Raw genomic sequence first — 19,820 nt, 5'->3', positions numbered from 1 at the left:
CCCTCCATGGGGCAATCCTCTGCTCCATGTGTAACGTCCTTTAAACCCTATATTTTCTGTAGCAGAGACCGAGTAAAACCGGGTACCAAACCCCCCTCCGAGGAAGGTATCCCCCCACTCCCGCTACACCTCCCCCACTGCATATATCATCATGGGAAGGTGAGAGGAATCAATCTGAGACAATGCAAAACATCTTTAGAAAAACGTCAGATAAAAAGGAAAAAAGAAAAACACAAAAACATAGCATTGGTAGACATTCGCATTACCTGACGCTCTTCATAATGAGAGGCATAAGATTGACTCCAATCTATGTTCTCACCCGAACCCCAGCCAAATTGTAAATTGGCAAAGAGCAGGGAAAGAACCAGTGGAGACAAAACAAGCCATCAGTCTCTAATTAACTGTTGAGTTAATCTTCTGGGGAAGTAGGTCTTCTTATCCCTGGGCCAGAGGAAACTGATCTGGACCTAGGACGTCTGCGGCGCTGTGGAAGTGGACCAAGTCCCACCTGGCCTGATCTATCCTCTGGAGGGTCTAACCAGTTCAAAACTTCCACTGGATCTTGTTCGATAAAGAAGAAAAAGTCGGGCAGTTGGTCTGGATCAGAGAGCGTAAACCTGTTGCCGCCCCGTGTCACCTTGATGCTGAAGGGGTGACCCCATGTATAGGTAGCTCCAGCTTGCCGTATAAGGTCAAGTAGAGGGCGCACCACTCTACGCATATACAGCGTATTGCGAGATAAGTCAGGGTATAGGTGAATAGGGGCACCAAAGAAGTCAACAGGACCCAAGTTCCATGCCTTTCGCATGATCTCTTCTTTTAAAGTGTAATAGTGGACCCGACATAGAACATCGCGGGGGCGACCATCTCGGGCCCCCCCTGGTCCTCCTACTCTGTGAACACGATCCAGTTCAATTGGTGATGTTGCCTCTCTTCCCAGTGCTTTATTGAGGATAGTTATGACAGTGGGTTTCAATTCTGCTCCAGATGTTGCCTCCGGTATGCCTTGCAGTCTAATGTTATTTCTGCGACTGCGATTTTCGCTGTCTTCTATGCGGAGTTGCTGGTGACGTATGCGCCTAAGATGTGTCGCGGATGAGGATTCAAGGGCTGTTATACGTGCCTCGTGGTCATCCTGAGCCGTGGTTAAGACCGATACTGCTTCCTCGTTAGCTGTGACTTGTTGCCTCAGGGCGTTCAGCTCCACGTGGAGGGAATCTTCCATTTTGCTTGCCCAGGATTCGAAATCCATTCTGAAGGCAGAGAGGAGGGCAGCAGCTTCCGATCTAATGGGTTCTCCTGATAGGGGATGCGTAGCAGACTGGGATTCCCCGGTGCCTGTGTCGGACGATGAGACTGACCTTGTGGAGGAGGCTGAGGGCTCTCCCGTAGAATTCTGAAGTCTCTCATTATTGTCCTCTGCCGTGTGAGCTGCTGCTGAGGCGGGAGGCTTGGTCTTCCCCGGGTTGCGGCCGGGTGCCATCTTGTCTTTGGGAGTTCGGGGATCAATCGGCGTAGTTCTAAGTAGATACCTCTGTATGGTGCCTTGTTGGGGGTCGGTAAGCTCCGTGGAGTGTGAGCTAGCTGCCGCCATGTATTATGTGGGTGTGCTATGCTATGTAAATAGCCTGTAGCTGTCGGGATAGCACGGGACTCAGGGGTGCGGGTCTTCAGCCATCCATAGTTAGTCTCTCTCCATCAAAACCTATCTTCCACGGAGATGAGGGGGACTGGGGAGGGTGACCAGGCCTGCGGGAGCAGCGGTGTCACCCTATTAACATGGGCGCAAGGCTGGGACACCGTATGGGTTCAAGGGGGAGAGCACCGTCCAGCCAGGGCACAGTTTCTGATAGTGCGGGCCCGTCTTGTAAGCTAGGCCGCAAGATGGTAAGATGGCGGCCGTCACTGGAAGTCTCTAGTGTTACCGGGGTCAGCGATGGGTCTGAGCTGGCTATAAACTTGTCAGATATGCCCAGGGGGGGCCACTTTAAGTGAGGGTGAATTATATGACCCCCTTACCTCCGGTCGTGGCGCCAAGATGCGGTGATGCTGGGGGCCTCACAGGCCTCGGGCCTGCCGCAAGCATCCAGTGCCTGCTTTCTCTGCCTTGTCTGGTGTCCCCTCCGCTCCGGATACAGCCCTCCCGGCCCCAGGGCCCCCGATCGCCCTCCGCGGCACCCGAGACCGGGGATTCTGTGTGTCTCGTAGGCCGCAAGATGGCGGCCGGCGTCTGTGGAGTGAGGCCGGCCGCGGCCCGAAAACAAGCAATCCGTCAGCCAATCTACTTAAATATTCTCAGGGAAGGACTCCTCCAGTGCCCAGTGGCTACCAGGTAGGCTTTGGGGCAGCTTTTGATGTCTGTGGAGGCCGGATGGCTGTAGATTGTAGAAGGCCGGCCGCGGCCTGAAAACAAAGTAGTCCGCCGGCTAATCTGCTCCAATGTCCTCAGTAAAAGGCTCTCCTAGTGCCCAGTGGTTATTAGATAGGCTTTGGGGCAGCTTTTGATGTCTGTGGAGGCCGGATGGCTGTAGATTGTAGAAGGCCGGCCGCGGCCTGAAAACAAAGTAGTCCGCCGGCTAATCTGCTCCAATGTCCTCAGTAAAAGGCTCACCTAGTGCCCAGTGGTTATTAGATAGGCTTTGGGGCAGTTTTTGATGTTTGTGGATGCCGGATGGCTGTAGATTGTAGAAGGCCGGCCGCGGCCTGAAAACAAAGTAGTCCGCCGGCTAATCTGCTCCAATGTCCTCAGTAAAAGGCTCTCCTAGTGCCCAGTGGTTATTAGATAGGCTTTGGGGCAGTTTTTGATGTTTGTGGATGCCGGATGGCAGTGGATTGCAGAGGGCTAGACAGAGCTCCTCTGCAGTGCGTCCATTCACCTCGCCATTCGGACACGCCCCCATGCTAGTAGGATTTGAATGTACTTCAAACCTAGTGTCTCCACCTAAAAAAACCTTTTCGCATGTAACACTAGTGAATACTTTCACTGGTGAGAACTTGCCAGACGTTGGATAGCTTTTTCAGGACACAGAAGGGAGTGTAAACCTCACCCTCTTGCAAGTGTTCCTGTCCTTAGAATGACATTTTTGCCCGAGGACCATGTCACTGGTCACTATCATTAGTGAGAAATTGTATTTTAATGAGTGAAATAAGTATTTGATCCCCTATCTGTCAGCAAGATTTCTGGCTCCCAGGTGTCTTTTTATACAGGTGTCGAGCCGAGATTAATTTCTTTTAAAGGGAGTGCTCCTAATCTCAGCTTGTCGCCTGTATAAAAGACACCTGTCCACAGAAGCAATCATTCAGATTCCAATCTCTCCACCATGGCCAAGATCTAAGAGCTGTGCAAGTTTGTCGGGGACAAGATTGTAGACCTACACATGGATGAAATGGGCTACAAAACATTGCCAAACGGCTTGATGAGAGGGTGACAACAGTTGGTGCGATTATTCGCAAATTGAAAAGAACACACAAAAACTGACACTATCCCTCGATCTGGCCCTCCATAAAAGATCTCGCCTTGTGGAGTTTCAATGATCATGGGAACGGTGGGGAATTAGCCCAGAACTACACGGGAGAATCTTGTCAATGATCTCAAGGCAGCTGGGACCATAGTCACTAAGAAAACAATTGGTAACACACTACACTGTGAAGGACTGAAATCCTGCAGCGCCCACAAGGTCCACTTGCTCAAGAAAGCACATGTACAGGCCCGTCTGAAGTTTGCTAATGAGCACCTGAATGATTCAGAGGAGAACTGGGTGAAAGTCTTGTGGTCAGATGAGACCAAAATCGAGCTCTTTGGCATCAACACAACTCGCCGTTTTTGGAGGAGGAAGAATGCTGCCTATGACCCCAAGAACACCATCCTCACCGTCAAACATGGAGGTGGAAACATTATGCCTTGGGGCTGTTTTTCTGCTAAGGGGACAGAACAACTTCACCACATCAAAGGGATGATGGACGGGACCATGTACCATCAAATCTTGCGTGAGAACCTCCTTCCCTCAGCCAGGGCATTGAAAATGGGTCGTGGATGGGTATTTCTGCATGACAATGACCCAAAACACACGGCCAAGGCAACAAAGGAGTGACTCAAGAAGAAGCATATTAAGGTCCTTTAGTGGCCTAGCCCGTCTCCAGACCTTAATCCCATTGAAAATATGTGAAGGGAGCTGAAGGTTCGAGTTACCAAACGTGAGCATCTGCAAAGAGGAGTGGAACAAAATCCCTCCTGATGTGTGCAAACCTGGTGGCCAACTACAAGAAATGTCTGACCTCTGTGATTGACAACAAAGGTTTTGCCACCAAGTGCTAAGTCATGTTTTGTGAAGGGCTCAAATACTTATTTCACTCATTAAAATGCAAATCTATAACTTTTTTGAAATGCGTTTTTTTCTGGATTTTTGTTCTGTCTCACTGTTAAAATAAACCTACCATTAAAATTAGACTGATCATTTCTTTGTCAGTGGGCAGACGTACAAAATCGGCAGGGGGTCAAATAGTTTTTTCCCCTCACTGTATATTATGAGTTAATATAAGGTTTGAAGGGCAATAATTCCTTTTTTGCTATGGAAAATAAAAGGTCTATACCTCCCAAACCGGAACAGCCATAGATGGATTAAAATTTGTCTGGTCCCTGCTGAATGTAGATCAGTCTGTGGCCAGCTTTTCGTAACCCTGTATTCCTTAAAGCGGAGGTCCACCGAAACAAAAAATATTAAAAGCCAGCAGCTACAAATACTGCAGCTGCTGACTTTTAATATATGGACACTTACCTGTCCAGGGAGCCCGCGATGTCGGCAGCCGAAGCTGATCTGTTCGTCGGCTCTCGGCTGCTGCCGCCGCCATCCTCTGTAGGGTAATCGGGAACTGAAGCCGTGTGGCTTCACTTCCTGGTTCCCCACTGTGCATGTGTGAATCGCGCTGTGCGTTCTCACTGGTCCCTGCTGTCTTCTGTCTCCCAGAAGACAGCGGGGGAGGACAGAGTAGTAAATAACCCCCTTTGACTGCATGGGTTTAAAAGGTGAACAGCTATGTAAAAAGTGAACTTGACTTTTATCAACACACTAACGGTCCCTGTCTAAGATCACCACATATCGCCAAAATTGACCATCTACTACAGATAGGTCAATTATGCATTGTAACGATATCCTTTAATCCTCTGGTAGACCATCATGGGCAATACCACTGCACACCCCGGTAACTAGTTGCTCCGAGGTGTATATAACAGATGAACAGAGAGACCTCGCATAGCGTAACTCTGTATATACATAGTTTATTGAATAAAAAGGAATAGCACTCACATATCCTCCAAGTAAAAAGTGCTTTTCACATTTAAAATCGCACGGTGTGTACCCACGGAATTTAAATGTGAAAAGTGCTTTTTACTTGAAGGCTATGTGAGGTGCTATTCGTTTTTATTCAATAAACTACATATATGCAGAGTTGCGCTATGTGAGGTCTCTTTGTTTATCTCTAATTATATACATTGCGCAGAAACCAGTTACCGGGGTGTGCAGTGGTATTGCCCATGATGGTCTACCATCATTGAGGATTAAAAGATTTCGTTACTATGCATAATTGACCTATCTGTAGTGGATGGTCAGTTTTGTCTGTTAAGCCTTGTGTTTGATCACTGGGTGGAGGTCTGGACAAAGCATTTTCTCCATTGGAAACTGTCATTGCACTTTTGATTCCTATCACGGATCGATATTTGATTACTCTGATTTTTATGGACTTAATTTTTTATTTTCTATCACTGTCTAGGTGATAGGTGGTCACATTTTCTAGCGCAACATTTTTATTTAATATAACTAGAAAAGATTACGGTATATTGATAGAAAGGGACAGATAAACTATTGTTGGTGCATAGAAACCAGCTTTTTTTTTTAAAGGTGTCAGTGGTAAAAAAAAAAAAAAAAACATCCAAGTGCAACTCTTCTCACAACAGTCGCTCAAAAAATCCCAAGTGCCACTTGGCTCGTGTCAATCAATACACATTCGCCAGCACACCATGAATTTTCAATTGCAGTCCAAAATTTTTATTGCCTAGAGATCACATCACAAAAGAATAAGTGCAATGGTTTGGAGCCACGCAGGACCCCTACATCAGGCATGTGGTATGTCGTCGCGTGGCGTCACATGCCTGATGAAGGGGTCCTGCGTGGCTCCAAACCATTGCGCTTATTCTTTTGTGATTTGATCTCTCTGTAATAAAATTTTTTTTGACTGCAATCCATGAAGATCCATGGTGTGCTGGCGAATGTGTATTGATCTGTGGTATATTCAGTGTCCCAGATGGTAATCGCTACTGCACCCACTACAGAAGAACCTGTGATACAGGAATGTGTGCGATAGGAATATAGACACGACTTGGCACAAGGGCTCACAAAAAATATCATAGTGAGACTTCACACACAAAAATAATCACAATCAACTCAAAATAAATAATGGTACAGAAATTTGAAAAGTTTGTCAATGTTTGGAACAATAGACTGCAGTAGTACACTTAGGAGGATGATGGTGCAAAATAGGTTTGTCTACAATGTGCCAGATAAACTATACGCACTGCAAAATTATAGTTTGACAAAACTAGTGCGACAATTCACATTCCTCAACAACTGCCCATCTTGGTTTACCTGGGCCAGAGCCTTAATTTTTTTTTTTTTGTGTTTCAGATATTGAAGTGGCTTGTTATGGATATGAAGGCATTGATGCAGTGAAAGATGCATTAAGAGCGGGACTTAGCTGTTCAACAGAAAATATGCCAATAAAGGTATGGTGTTTCATTGCAATTCGTCACATATTTCTGTTGTCATGTAATTGTATGTTTACTATTTAGCTTGTATCAAAAAAAAAAAAGGCTTTGTTCTGTTGTTTTTTTTTCGTAGAATGCTTTGTGGTTTTAAACACCGACTTTGCATTTTGTTTACACAATTGGCTATTTTACATAGAATTTCTCCTCTTCCGGTACTGTTGGAAACAAGCTGATGCTCATCTTCTATTTTTACAAAAGGAATAATGCTTGTGTTTTTGTTTTTTGTATTTTTGTTTTTTTTGCCCCCCCCCGCCCCCACAACAGTCAGTCAAAAAATTGCAGCTGTCATGTTTTTTTGAACAGGTTAAATGGTGAAATCGAGCATCTTGGCAATTACCCATAATCTCAAAACCTGAAGCACATTGTCTTCATAGATTGGTTTACATATAGTGCTGAACCAATATTCTCTTTATCATTATTTTATTATTGCCATTTTTATAGCACCGACAATTTATGCCAAGCTTTACATATATATTTTACCTTCATGTTAGTCCCTGCCCTCAAGAATCTTACAATCTCCCTAACTCACATTCATGCATACACATACTAGGGCCAATTTAACCAGTTTAATACTGGACACTTTTACCACCTTCCTGCCCAGGCCAATTTTTAGCTTGCAGCGCTGTCACATTTTGAAGAATAATTGTGCGGTCCTGCAGCACTGTACCCATATGAAATTTTTATCTTTTTTTTTTTTTTCACACAAATTAAAACTTTCCTTCGAATGGTATTTAATCACTGCTGTTTTATTTTTTGCTATATAAGACCGAAAATTTAAAAAAAAAACGTCTTTTTCTTTATTTGTAGAATGGAATCTTCCATCATAAATTTGGGCCAAACTGTATACTGCTACATTTCTTTGGTGAAAATAACCCAAATCATTCTTTAGGAAAGTTAAGAGTCCACAAACTGGTTTATATACAGTATCTCACAAAAGTGAGATACAGTGAGCTCACATTTTTTGTATTTTTATTATATCTTTTCATGTGACAACACTTTAGAAACTACACTTGCTACAATGTAAAGTAGTGAGTGTACAGCTTGTATAACAGTGTAAATTTGCTGTCCCCTCAAAAAAACTTCACACACAGCCAATAATGTCTAAACCGCTGGCAACAAAAGTGAGTACACCCCTAAGTGAAAATGTCCACATTGGGCCCAATTAGCCATTTTTCCCCCCGTTGTCATGTGACTCAGTGTTACAAGGTCTGAATGGGGAGCAGGTGTGTTAAAATTGGTGTTACCGCTCTCACACTCTTACACTTGTAGTTCAACATGGCACCTCATGGCAAATAACTCTGAGGATCTGAACAAAAGAATTGTTACTCTACATAAAGATGGCCTAGGCTATAAGAAGATTGCCAAGACCCTGAAACTGAGCTGCAGCACGGTGGCCAAGACCATACAGCAGTTTAACAGGACAGGTTCCATTCAGAACAGGCCTCGCCATGGTCAACCAAAGAAGTTGAGTGCATGTGCTCAGCGTCATATCCAGAGGTTGTCTTTGGGAGATAGACATATGAGTGCTGCAGAGGTTGAAGGGGTGGGGGGGTCAGCCTGTCAGTGCTCAGACCATACGTCACACACTGCATCAAATTGGTCTGCATGGCTGTCATCCCAGAAGGAAGCCTGTTCTGAAGATGATGCAAAAAGCCCACAAACAGTTTGCTGAAGACAAGCAGACTAAGGACATGGATTATTGGAACCATGTCCTGTAGTCTGATGTGACCAAGATAAACGTATTTGGTTCAGATGGTGTCAAGCGTGTGTAGCGGCAACCAGGTGAGGAGTACAAAGACAAGTGTCTTGCCTACACTCAAGCAAGGTGGTGGGAGTGTCATAGTCTGGGGCTGCATGAGTGCTGCAGCCACTGGGGAGCTACAGGTCATTGAGGGGACCATGAATGCCAACATGTACTGTGACATACTGAAGCAGAGCATGATGCTCTCCCTTCAGAGACTGGGCCGCAAGGCAGTATTCCAACATAATGACCCCAAACACACCTCCAAGACGACCAGTGCCTTGCTAAAAAAGCTGAGGGTAAAGGTGATAGACTGGCCAAGCATGTCTCCAGACCTAAACCCTATTGAGCATCTTGTGGGGCATCCTCAAACGAAAGGTGGAGGAGCGCAAGGTCTCTTAACATCCACCAGCTCAGTGATGTCGTCATGAAGAAGTGAAAGAGGACTCCAGTGGCAACCTGTGAAGCTCTGGTGAACTCCATGCCCAAGAGGGTTAAGGCAGTGCTGGCAAATTGTGCCCAATTTGGACATTTTCACTTAGGGGTGTGCTCACTTTTTGTTGCCAGCGGTTTAGACATTAATGGCCGAGTTATTTTGAGGGGACAGCAAATTGACACTGTTATACAAGCTGAGCACTCACTACTTTACATTGTAGCAAAGTGTAATTTCTTCAGTGTTGTCAATGAAAAGATATAAAATTTAAAAAAAATGTGAGAGATGTACTCGTGAGATACTGTAGATCTGAAAATTGATCAGTTCTGATGTACTGTCATTTCTTGAGGCTTGAAAATGCAAGAACAGCACAGATATCCCCCAAATGACCCATTTCTGGAAAGTAGGCAGTCCGATGTGTTTAGTAAGGAGCACGGCGAGTTGTGTGTGTGTTTTTGTTTTTTTAATTTCGTTTTCCAAAAAAAAAAAAAATGTTTTTCTTTTTCATACATCATGGGACATAGAGTTGGGCTAATATTCATTACCTGCTGGGTTATACTTCATCTCCAGGTGAATGGACACCGGTAGACCAAAGGTCTTTAGACAGGAAGTGATCCCCTATATAACCTCTCCCATACAGGAAGTACTTCACTTTTTTTTTTTTACCAGTGTCTTCCAGGTGGATGGCACGGTTGTTTGAGCTCTCGGAGCTCCAGGTCTCAAGTACCACAAACTGTTCTTAAATGAATCAAGGGATTGATCGATCAGATCCATTTGACACAGGCTTTATATGCTTAAATAAATGGTACTCAAGCCTTGCAAAGAAGACTCAAGATCCTGCAAGGTTTTGCCTGTAATGCAGCCTCCAAGCACTGGACCCTGCCAAGTGGAATCCTGGACACCACAGTGCTAAGGCATTCCTGCAAGGTGCTGTACAGGTCCAAGGGAGTGGACCCTAAACATGAAAAGGGTACCCAGTCCTTGAAGGTCCTCAAGTGACAGAAATCCGCCGTGATGGGTGAAGATTGAGCTTTTAGTTTCTAAGCTGCCCTGTGCCTGGACAGGTAAGTAAAACCCCTTTTATTTAATATTGTGGGGTGTTCCAGTGATTGTAACAATCAGTCAAGCTATCTAGGGGCTTGGACACCTGTGTGTGGAGACCATATGGGTTTTTTTTTGGGCTAGCTGTGGGTGTTTGCAGAGTGTACACTTTTTTTTTTTTTTGACGTGTCTGGCTGTTTTTTACCTGTATGATGGCGCACAACGCTGCGCCATTTTGCCTTGGTTCGTTATGACGCACGTGTGTTCGGCCATTCGCAAAAGTGCTGCTGGGCTCAGCAGTTTGTTTTGGCAGCCATGGTGCCCGTGGCTTCACTGCACATGTGCGGTAGCCTTTATCTGGGTGCACAACGTTTCACGTTGTATGCAAATACAGCACGCTTGTTCCCTGGGACCGCGCACATGTGCACGCACAGAACGTTTTGGCGCACAGCCAGCTTATTTAAGCTGTATATGCCAAGCATGCGGGGCTTCCAGAAGGCAGCTGTTGGACACAGAATGGTTCGCTCTGCCTCTAAGTTGCCTCTTGCAGAGGTTACTGAACCTCCCTGGTCCTCTTTGGGATCCCTGAGGCCTCTTCAGGCCACACAGGCTTTCCCCTTACACCCTCTGTTGGAACAGGCGGTGTATGCTGATTGGGAACATGCTGACAGGAATTGTGTCCCTCCCAAGAGGTTTTTCCCTTTTATATCCCATGGATGAAAAGTTTAAGAAGTGTAGCATGCCAGCCATAGATGCAGCAGTCTCTTCCTTAAACAAGAACTTGACTTGTCCGGTAGATAAAGCACAGGGCTTGAAAGACCCTGTTGACAAGAAATTGGAGTCACTTTTAAAGGCTTCCTTTTTTTTTGGCCAGTTCAACTATTCAGCCAACTGTTGCAGCATATGGTATCTGCCAGGTGACTACAGATGCCAGTCTTTCAGGCTGGGGAGCGACCGTAGAAGGGCTCACAGCTCTGGGAAAATGGTCAAAAACAGAACAAATCCTGCCCATCAACGTCCTGGAATTACAGACAGTACGACTGGCCCTATGGTCCTGGACGGTGGAGTTTCAGGACTGCCCTATCGGGATTCAGTCCGACAATGCCACTGCAGAGGCCTATATAAACCACCAAGGCAATACCAGGAGTTCAGCTCTGAAGGAGGTGAACCACATACTAGCCTGGGAAGAGGGACATGGGCCGATTCTATCGGCAGTCCAGATCACAAGAGTATAGAACTGGAAGGCAGAGTATCTCAGCCGCCAGCAGATCTGCCCGGGGGAATGGTCCCAACACCCAGGGATGTTCCAGGAAATTTGCCAATGTTGAGGATGATCAGAGGTCGACCTACTGGCATGCAGGTTCAACAACAAGCTACAGTAGTTTGTGTCTCGAACAAGAAATCTTCTGGCAATTGGAGCAGATGTCATTACTCCCTGGTTTATGCTTTCCCTCCGATCCCTCTCCTTCCACATTTATTGTGTAGGATTTGGAGAGGGGGTGTTCCAGTCATTCTGGTGGCACCAGCTTGGCCCAGAAGGCCCTGGTTTCTGGAGATTGTGAGACTGACAATAAACGGGCGATGGACGCTTCCACGTCGCCCCGATCTACTGTCTCAAGGTCCTATATTCCACCCCAATTTACAGTCTCCAAATTTGAGGGCATGGCTATTGAAGCCAGGGTGTTAGAGGACTGTGACATCTTGGGACCAGTGGTGTCCACTTTTGTGAATGCTAGAAAAGCTGTCACTAGGAAGATTTATCATAAGGTCTGGAAGACTTGTATTGCTTGGTGTGAAGCCAGAAAATGGCATCCTTGGAAATATGTGATTGGGAGAATTCTCTCTTTTCTAGTCAGCTGTGGAAATCAAATTGGCTTCGTGTACAATCAGAGGTCAAGTTTCGGCCCTATCCGTATTCTTATAAAGGCCTTTAGCCTCCCATTCACTGGTCCGAACCTTTATGCAGGGGGCAACTCGCTTGCTTCCCCCATTGGGTCACCTATGTCTCCTTAGGACTTGAAGTTGGTGCTGGCAATTCCATTAGACTTGCTGTAACGCAAGCTAGCCTTCCTGATGGCCATCACCTCGGCTAGAAGGGTGTCAGAGTTGGCGGCCCTTTCGTGCTGCGAACCATACTTAATCCTTCACCATGACAGGATTGTGTTATGATCTGTTCCATCCTTTTTGCCAAAAGTAGTGTCGGCCTCTCATTTAAATCAGGACATTATTTTGCCTTCCTTTTTTCCTCTCAGCCTAGTTCGGTGGAAGAGAGACGACTGCATTCTTTGGACGTTGTCTGGGCAGTCAAGATGTATTTGTCTAGATCTGCGGAGATCCGAGGATCAGACTCTTTTTTTTGTTTTACCAAATGGACCCAAGAAGGGGCAGGCAGCTTCCAAAGCTTCCATTGCCAGTTGGGGCCATCAATTGGTGATTCAGGCCTATGGTCTAAAACGTAAAGTTCCTCCCTTTAGGGTGAGAGCTCATTCTACCAGGGGTGTAGGAACCTCCTGGGCTTTTCTCCATCAGGTATCTATGGCTCAGATTTGTAAGGCTGCTGCCTGGTCTGGGACATCCCAGCAGGTAATGAATATTAGCCTAACTCTGTGTCCCATGATGTATGAAAAAGAAAATAGGATTTTTTTCATCATACTTACCCGTAAAACTTTTTTTCTTTGAGTACATCATGGGACACGGGTCCCTCCCCTCTTTTTGAAGATTCAGTGCTTACTACAAAACTGTAGTACTTCCTGTATGGAAGGGGTTATATAAGGGATCACTTCCTGTCTAAAGACCTTTGGTCTACCAGTGTCCATTCACCTGGAGATGAAGTATAACCCAGCAGGTAATGAATATTGGCCTAACTCTGTGTCCCATGATGTATGAAAAAGAAAAGGACTTTACAGGTAAGTATGACGAAAAAAATCCTATTTTTATTTTTTTCATTTCTTTTACATACCATCCCACATGCAGTACAGCATAGTAATAGAACTGGTATAGCATTGATCGGGAAAACTGACTGGTGACAGTATGTAAATAGAGAGAATTTTTTTTTTCTTAGTGACCAGAGCAATACAGTATAGTAACACTCTGCGGAGGTGATCAGGATTTATTTATTTTTTATATATATATATATATATATATATATATATATATATATATATATATATATATATATATATATATATATATATATATATATATATATATATATATATATATATATATATATATATATATATATATATTTTAATTTTTTTTTTTTTTTTTAACACACACTGATTGCTTTTGGAGTGTGGGAGGAAACCCACACAAGCACGGGGAGAATATACAAACTTGAGGCAGGTAGCGCCATGGCTTGCCGTTTGAACCACTTACTCTGGTGCTGCCAGGCAGAAATCCTTTTTAACTTTAAATTTTAAGCTGTAGTGTATTCTAATAAGGTAATCAGACTCTTCCGATGCTGTGATAGTGTGTATGTATGTGTATACATATATAATTATACTTTTGTTTTAATTTTTTTTTTTTTTTTTTTTTTTTTGCCCTGTTTAGATAAATTTGATTGCTCCTCCTCGGTATGTGATGACTACAACAACTTTGGAAAGGACTGAAGGTCTTTCTGTGCTCAATCAAGCAATGTCAGTAATCAAAGAGAGAATCGAGGAGAAAAGGGGTGTATTTAATGTCCAGATGGAGGTATGATGTGCTGTAAACTTAATGATGCATACATTTTGTAAAAATAGGAGCATTGGATTAATACCAAACTTTTCCATACTAGCAGTTTAAAAATATATAGAAAGAAATGTAGTGTTTTTTAATAGAAAATATTCACCCACTTGGACATTTTCATGTGATCGTGCAAGCAGGAGACAAGGGAGACAGGCTTTCAAGAGACCACTCTGATGGCGTTTACAGGCATCAATGACAGAGATTGCAGAGACTATGTATACAACAGCTGTTGCCTAAGTATTTGACCAGTTGCAGTTTTGTGTGCGATTGGCAAAAGACGTGTATGTCTCCTGCAAATTGTAAGACACCTGGGAGACTCTGAAGGTAGCTGGAAGATGGTTAGCTAGTATAATGAGACAAAATTGAACTTGTTGGCCACCAGGCTTTGTGTAATGTACTTACCAACCTTAGACCTTGTTGAAACTTTCCACATTGAGAGGTTGTAATCACACTCTTGCTCTTTTGCCAGCTGGTGATTTGAGAGAGATTTCAGATAAGGGTTTAATCGCATCGCTCTATTGACTTGAAGTAATCTCAGTTCATGTTGATTCGTATTTGGCTGAACAAGTCGCTTATCTCTAGTTTCAGACTTTTTGAAATTCTACACTAGGTGTTGCGCATAGAACATACAAAAGTGCTTTGACATAAACAGAGCTTTGAAACTTTAAAATGCATTGTGGATTTTGGCTGAAAATAGTGAATGAGAATAAACTGATTTTTTTTTTTTCCCTGGTTCTCAAATGAAGTGTTTTATATAGCACTCGTGAGTTTCGGTGAACACTCCCACAAGGAAAGTATGGAGGCTGCCATTGCTGCACTCCTAAAGAAAATGCTAGATGCCTGTCTGTAACTTGATTCACAGACCCAAAAACAGACATATGTTGTAAATTATTTTCAGAATGCTTTATTTCTGTTTTGTCCTGGATCAGCAGCCCAGAAAGCATTAAAGCCAAAGCTTCAGCCCCAGGGAGCTAGCATTGTTTCCCTTGTACTCTTTTAATGAATGTATAATAAAATGCTAATTAACTAAACATTTAGTACATTTATAGTGGTGTGTAATACTGAAACAAAGCTTTCATTTTCAGCCCAAGGTTGTCACAGACACAGATGAAACAGAGCTTGCTAGACAGTTGGAGCGGCTTGAAAAGGAAAATGCAGAAGTGGATGGAGATGATGATGCAGATGAAATGGAAGCAAAAGCAGAAGATTAACATAAACCTTAAACTACAGAAAATCTGAACACATCAAAAGCATACTGGCGTTAACCATTTATATATATTTTGCCCAAAATTTTATTCAAAACAATTTCAGTTGTAACTTCCTTCTGTATGCAAAATACATATCTATTGAACACAGCCTGTGTAGACTCATAAAACCATTTTTGTATTTTGATACATTTTTATTGGCCTTGGAGGGCTTTGGGAACTGGTAGGAGAAGGCTGCTTAATAAACTCATAGCCCATGTGCAATTTTTTGCATCTCCATTGGAGTTTTGTGTGAAATCAAAATGTAGTTCCTCAAGTGGAAACGCTATTTACTGCAAAAACCTTTTGCAATGGGTAAGGATTGCTTGTTAAAAGCTTTCACTTAAAGCAGACCTTCAGTCATTTTTTCAACTTTCCAACTTTCCATCTATTAAATCTTCTGCCCTTGTTTTAACTTTGAATAGTAAAAGATTTTTTTTTTCTGCCAGTAAATACCTTTTATACAGCCCACTTCCTGTTTCTTGTCTGTTAAAAAGCCTAGGCTTATGACATCATGCACAGCTCTCACTCTCGTGAGAGTTTGCCAGAAAGGGAGGGGGGTGAGTCATAAGAGGACCAATGAGAGCTGTAGTGTCTGTGTAAATCCAGGAAGTGAACAAGCAGCAGCTTCAGCTGCCCACAGTTAAAATGATGACTATTATTATTCACGACTTATATAGCGCCAACAGCTTACTCAGCGCTTTACAATGTATAGGGGGGACTACACAACTACAGTACAGTTCAATACAAAAGGTACTGGAGGGCCCTGCTCGTAGAGCTTACATTCTAAGGGAGGGGGGTGATGGTACAAAAGGTAATAGCTGCAGAGAATGATTTCATGGGGGTGGCTCGGGGATAGTTGTTAGGTGGGTGTGGGATAGGCTTCCCTGAATAAATGAGTTTTCAGGGATCTCCTAAAGGTGGACAGGGTAGGAACTGACCGGACATACTGGGGCAAGGGAGTTCCAGAGGATGGGAAAGGCTCTGGAGAAGTCCTGAAGGCGAGCATGGGAGGTGGTAATAAGGGAGCTAGAGAGCAGGAGGTCCTGGGAGGAGCCGAGGGGACGATTTGGGCGATATCTGCAGATAAGGTTGGTGATGTAGATGGGGGCGATGTTTTGAATGGCCTTGTAGGTTATTGTTAGCATTTTGAATTTTACGTGGTGGGGTAGGGGAAGCCAGTGAAGGGATTGGCAGAGAGGAGCAGCATTCATGGATTGGTTAGTGAGGTGTATTAGTCTAGCAGCAGAATTCATAATAGACTGAAGGGGGGATAGCCTGCTTAAGGGTAGGCCATTAAGGAGAGAGTTGCAGTAGTCAAGGTGGGAAATAATCAAGGAGTGAATAAGTTGCTTTGTGGTGTCATTAGCCAGGAAGGGTCGAATTCTGAAAAATGGCTGCAGCCAACTCGGTAGAGGGAGAATATCCGCAGCATATTTGGCAAGTACAGAATCATAGAATATATAAAATATGCAAAGTGGTTGGAGGTAAGCTTCCGAATGGTAAAGATGTTTTTAATTACAAATTTGAGCAGACTGCAGTTCCTCTTTAAGTCACAGAAACCTATACTCTGTCAAATATCGTGCTAATAGCTTCCATATTTAATGTCTTGCCTTCACTTTCCTGTCAAATAATTTGTGTAATGTGTCTCAATTTAACTGCTGTCCAAGACACCAGAGTTTGACCATGCTGCTACCTAACTGACCCAGCCCTACAAACTCCCTGCTTTTTAATGACTTTTCGTAACCCTCATCGGTGGGAATGCTCATGATGAGAGCTGTAACCAATTCTCATCTCTGCCAATATAGACTACTGGAGTGAGAGAGCAGGAATTGCATTTCCTGAAAGGGGGAAAAAGTTTCTATGTGAAAAGCAGTGTTCCAGGTACTATAAAGGAAAAAAATGTACAAGACTTCAGTTGGACTTGAAGAATAACCCCTCTTTTGTTTAGGGGGGGGGGGGGGAATAAATCATCCCTGGGTGATCTATGAACATTGCAAGAATTTTAACAAACTTTGTTGCAGATTCCTACCTTTTTTGTTGTTGTGAAGAAATGGCTCTTTGCCAGACCAGGTTCATAGTTATCCTGAATAGGATTGGCTTTCATTATCAATCGGCTGATGCAGTGAATGGACGTGACCTGACACACACTATATGAAACACATGGCGGCCTCCATCCCTAATCTGGTAGATAGAAAGGAGGAGTTTTGTGGGACTTTAAATGAGGGTACGCCATATTAAGAGAAAATGACAGCATAAAAATGAAAGTATAGTACATGATTTATTACAATCTAGAATACATATCAGATATTTTGTATCAAATGGGTATGCAATACAAATAAAAATTAGACATGGCCAATATACATGGTATAATAAATCAATTGAAAGACAAATGACTTGGCCTTGAGGCTGTTAGTAAGTATCCCAATCTATCTCCACCTTGTTGGTACATAATTCCCCAGTCCCCCCTTATTTTAAGGGTATTATCATTAATCCCTGTTCTTTCTTTCCTAGTATATTACTTCATAACACTCCTGATGAATGGCTGTAATGCCAGGAAACGCGTAGAGTGCCACTAGATGCCAACAGTTACTTGTCTTCATTACATTTGTCTTTCAATCGAATGGATTATTATACCATGTATATTTGCCGTGTCTACTTTGTACTGCATGCTATGAGCAGCATGTTTAGTGTGAGTCTGGTGACTACCCATCTATTTGATACAAAATATCTGATGTATTCTACATTATAATAAATAAATCATGTACTGTACTTTCATTTTTATGTTGTCATTTTCTCTTAACATGGCGTACCCTCATTTAAAGTCCCACAAAATTCCTCCTTTCTATCAATCAGCTGATGCACTTGCAGGGTGTGAGTCCCTTTTTAGACCTGATTAACCCTTTTGGGGGGGAACTGACCAAGAATGACATTTTTGTAGCAGAGGATGCCTAAAATCTGACTTTTTCTGACAGATTTTTTTTTTTTTTTTTGTGCTAATTTTCCCCAAGAAAGTGCAGTTGCCCCTTAAAGCTAGAACACAAATGGGTAGAAAGCCTAAAACACTTTTGCTATATGTGTGTGAACTATTTCATACCTTGAAGGTTATGTGGATTTAACCTTGGGTTATACTGCTGCCTTTACTTGGAATTTGGACACTGGCAACCAAAAGTATAGCACCTCCACTCCTAATATATGTTGCCGTTTTTGCTAGTGTTCAGTGAGGATGGATGTGTTTTTTGTTTGTTTTTGTTTTTTTTTTTTTGTTTTCTTTGACATTTCTAATTTTATCAAGACCTTTTTTTTTTTTTTTTTTTTTACCAGCTGACTGATCCTCTGCACCATGTTGGAGGCCGTACCCATACTCCCCTGGACTGAGGATTGCATCGCTAGCTTGTAGTGTGATCTTTGAGTGTTGGACTGTGTTTGTTGGGCTCCCCAGCCACAATGGGGTTGAGTTACCAAAACTGGAGTATCAAATTCTGGTGCAACTCTGCATAGAAACCACAAAGCTTCCAGGATTTTATGTCAAAACCTAATTGAACAACCTGAAGTTAGAAGTTGTTTGGCTACCATACACAGCTGCACCAGATTTTGCACTTTGTTTTAGTAAATCAACCCCTTAATGTGCTTAAGATTGTTTTTTGCAGGTCCAGGACTGGTTTAATCCTTATCACTGCAGACTCTCAAGATTGGGCCAAGAAATAAGCGTGTGCCCAAACAAGGGATGAAAATTGCCTAGAATGTGACATGTTTGCTGGTTTCTGCCTGTGGCACTGTCCAGTACTTGGCTTGTTAGCTGCAGTATGCTTTCCAGGCCTACAACTGTGGTAAGTCTGGATGCATCCCTGCTAGAGCATATCACGCTATCGGTGCTCTCACACTGCCTTTTCAATGTGAAACCGTTTCCTACAACTGCTCTCCTCGGGTCACAGGTCTACCTTGGTTAGTTTTTTTTTTTTCTTTCTTTTTTAACCATAAGGAAATGGATTGGGACTTTTTAAGGTGCTAATAAAAGAACTTGTAATTTAGGGCATGCATACAATTTTTTTTTTTTAATACCTTACACCAAGACTTGGTTAGTTCTTAATGCTGCCTTATAGTGACCCATGTTGTGAGTAGCATGGGTGCTTCTACTGTGTATTGGCTTTGTCTTAATTGTACCAAGGTATGTTGGATCCTAAGCACCAAGGACATTGTCAAGCAGGCTCCTGTTACAGACTTGGATTGTTTGACAGCATTCCTACCTGAAGACCTGACTCCCATAGCTAGGATTTTTGTCCCATTTGAATCTACACTATGTGAACCATTATTATCCAAGAGAGTATTTTGACCAAATCATCATTTTTATGCATAATGTCCAACATAAACTTGAAAGCTTATTGGATTTAAGCATGTCAGGTGATGTGTAATGAGGGAGGGTGTGGCCTAAGGAGATCAACAACCTATATCAAGCCGTGCATAATTAGGCAGTTTATTTTCCTCAGGCAAAATAGGCCAAAAAAAGAGACTTATTCTGAAAAGTCAAAAATTGTAAAAAGTCTTTGAGGGATGCAGCACTCTTTTGTTGCAAATAGTCAACAGGGTCGCAAGAAACGTTTTGAGAAAAAGATACAACTTAACTGCCAAAGATTTGAGAAGAATCAAACGTGAAGCTACCAGGAACCCATTATCCTCCAGTGCTGTCATATTCCAGAACTGCAACCTACCTGCAGTGCCTAGAAGTACAAGGTGTATAGTGCTCAGAGACATGGCCAAGGTAAGGATGGCTGAAACCCGACCACCACTAAACAAGATACATAAGCTAAAACGTCA

The 19,820-nt window shown here is 43.2% G+C and overlaps 1 protein-coding gene across 1 annotated transcript in view; it reads left to right on the top strand.

Moving 5' to 3' along the window:
- EIF2S1 (eukaryotic translation initiation factor 2 subunit alpha) overlaps positions 1-15,116 on the top strand; it is a 51,923-nt gene extending 36,807 nt beyond the window's left edge. Inside the window, exons 6-8 of the mRNA XM_073609354.1 lie at positions 6,678-6,775; positions 13,585-13,728; positions 14,847-15,116. Of these exons, the coding sequence (XP_073465455.1) occupies positions 6,678-6,775; positions 13,585-13,728; positions 14,847-14,972 (368 nt within the window). The 3' untranslated portion in view covers positions 14,973-15,116. The remainder of the gene's footprint in view (positions 1-6,677; positions 6,776-13,584; positions 13,729-14,846) is intronic.
- The last annotated feature ends 4,704 nt before the right edge of the window (positions 15,117-19,820 follow it).

This window comes from Aquarana catesbeiana, linkage group LG13, assembly GCF_042186555.1.
Source record: "Aquarana catesbeiana isolate 2022-GZ linkage group LG13, ASM4218655v1, whole genome shotgun sequence".
NCBI classification, from domain to species: domain Eukaryota; kingdom Metazoa; phylum Chordata; class Amphibia; order Anura; family Ranidae; genus Aquarana; species Aquarana catesbeiana.
Note: the sequence above shows the minus strand (reverse complement) of the source record. Positions and strands in the feature narration are given on the sequence as shown.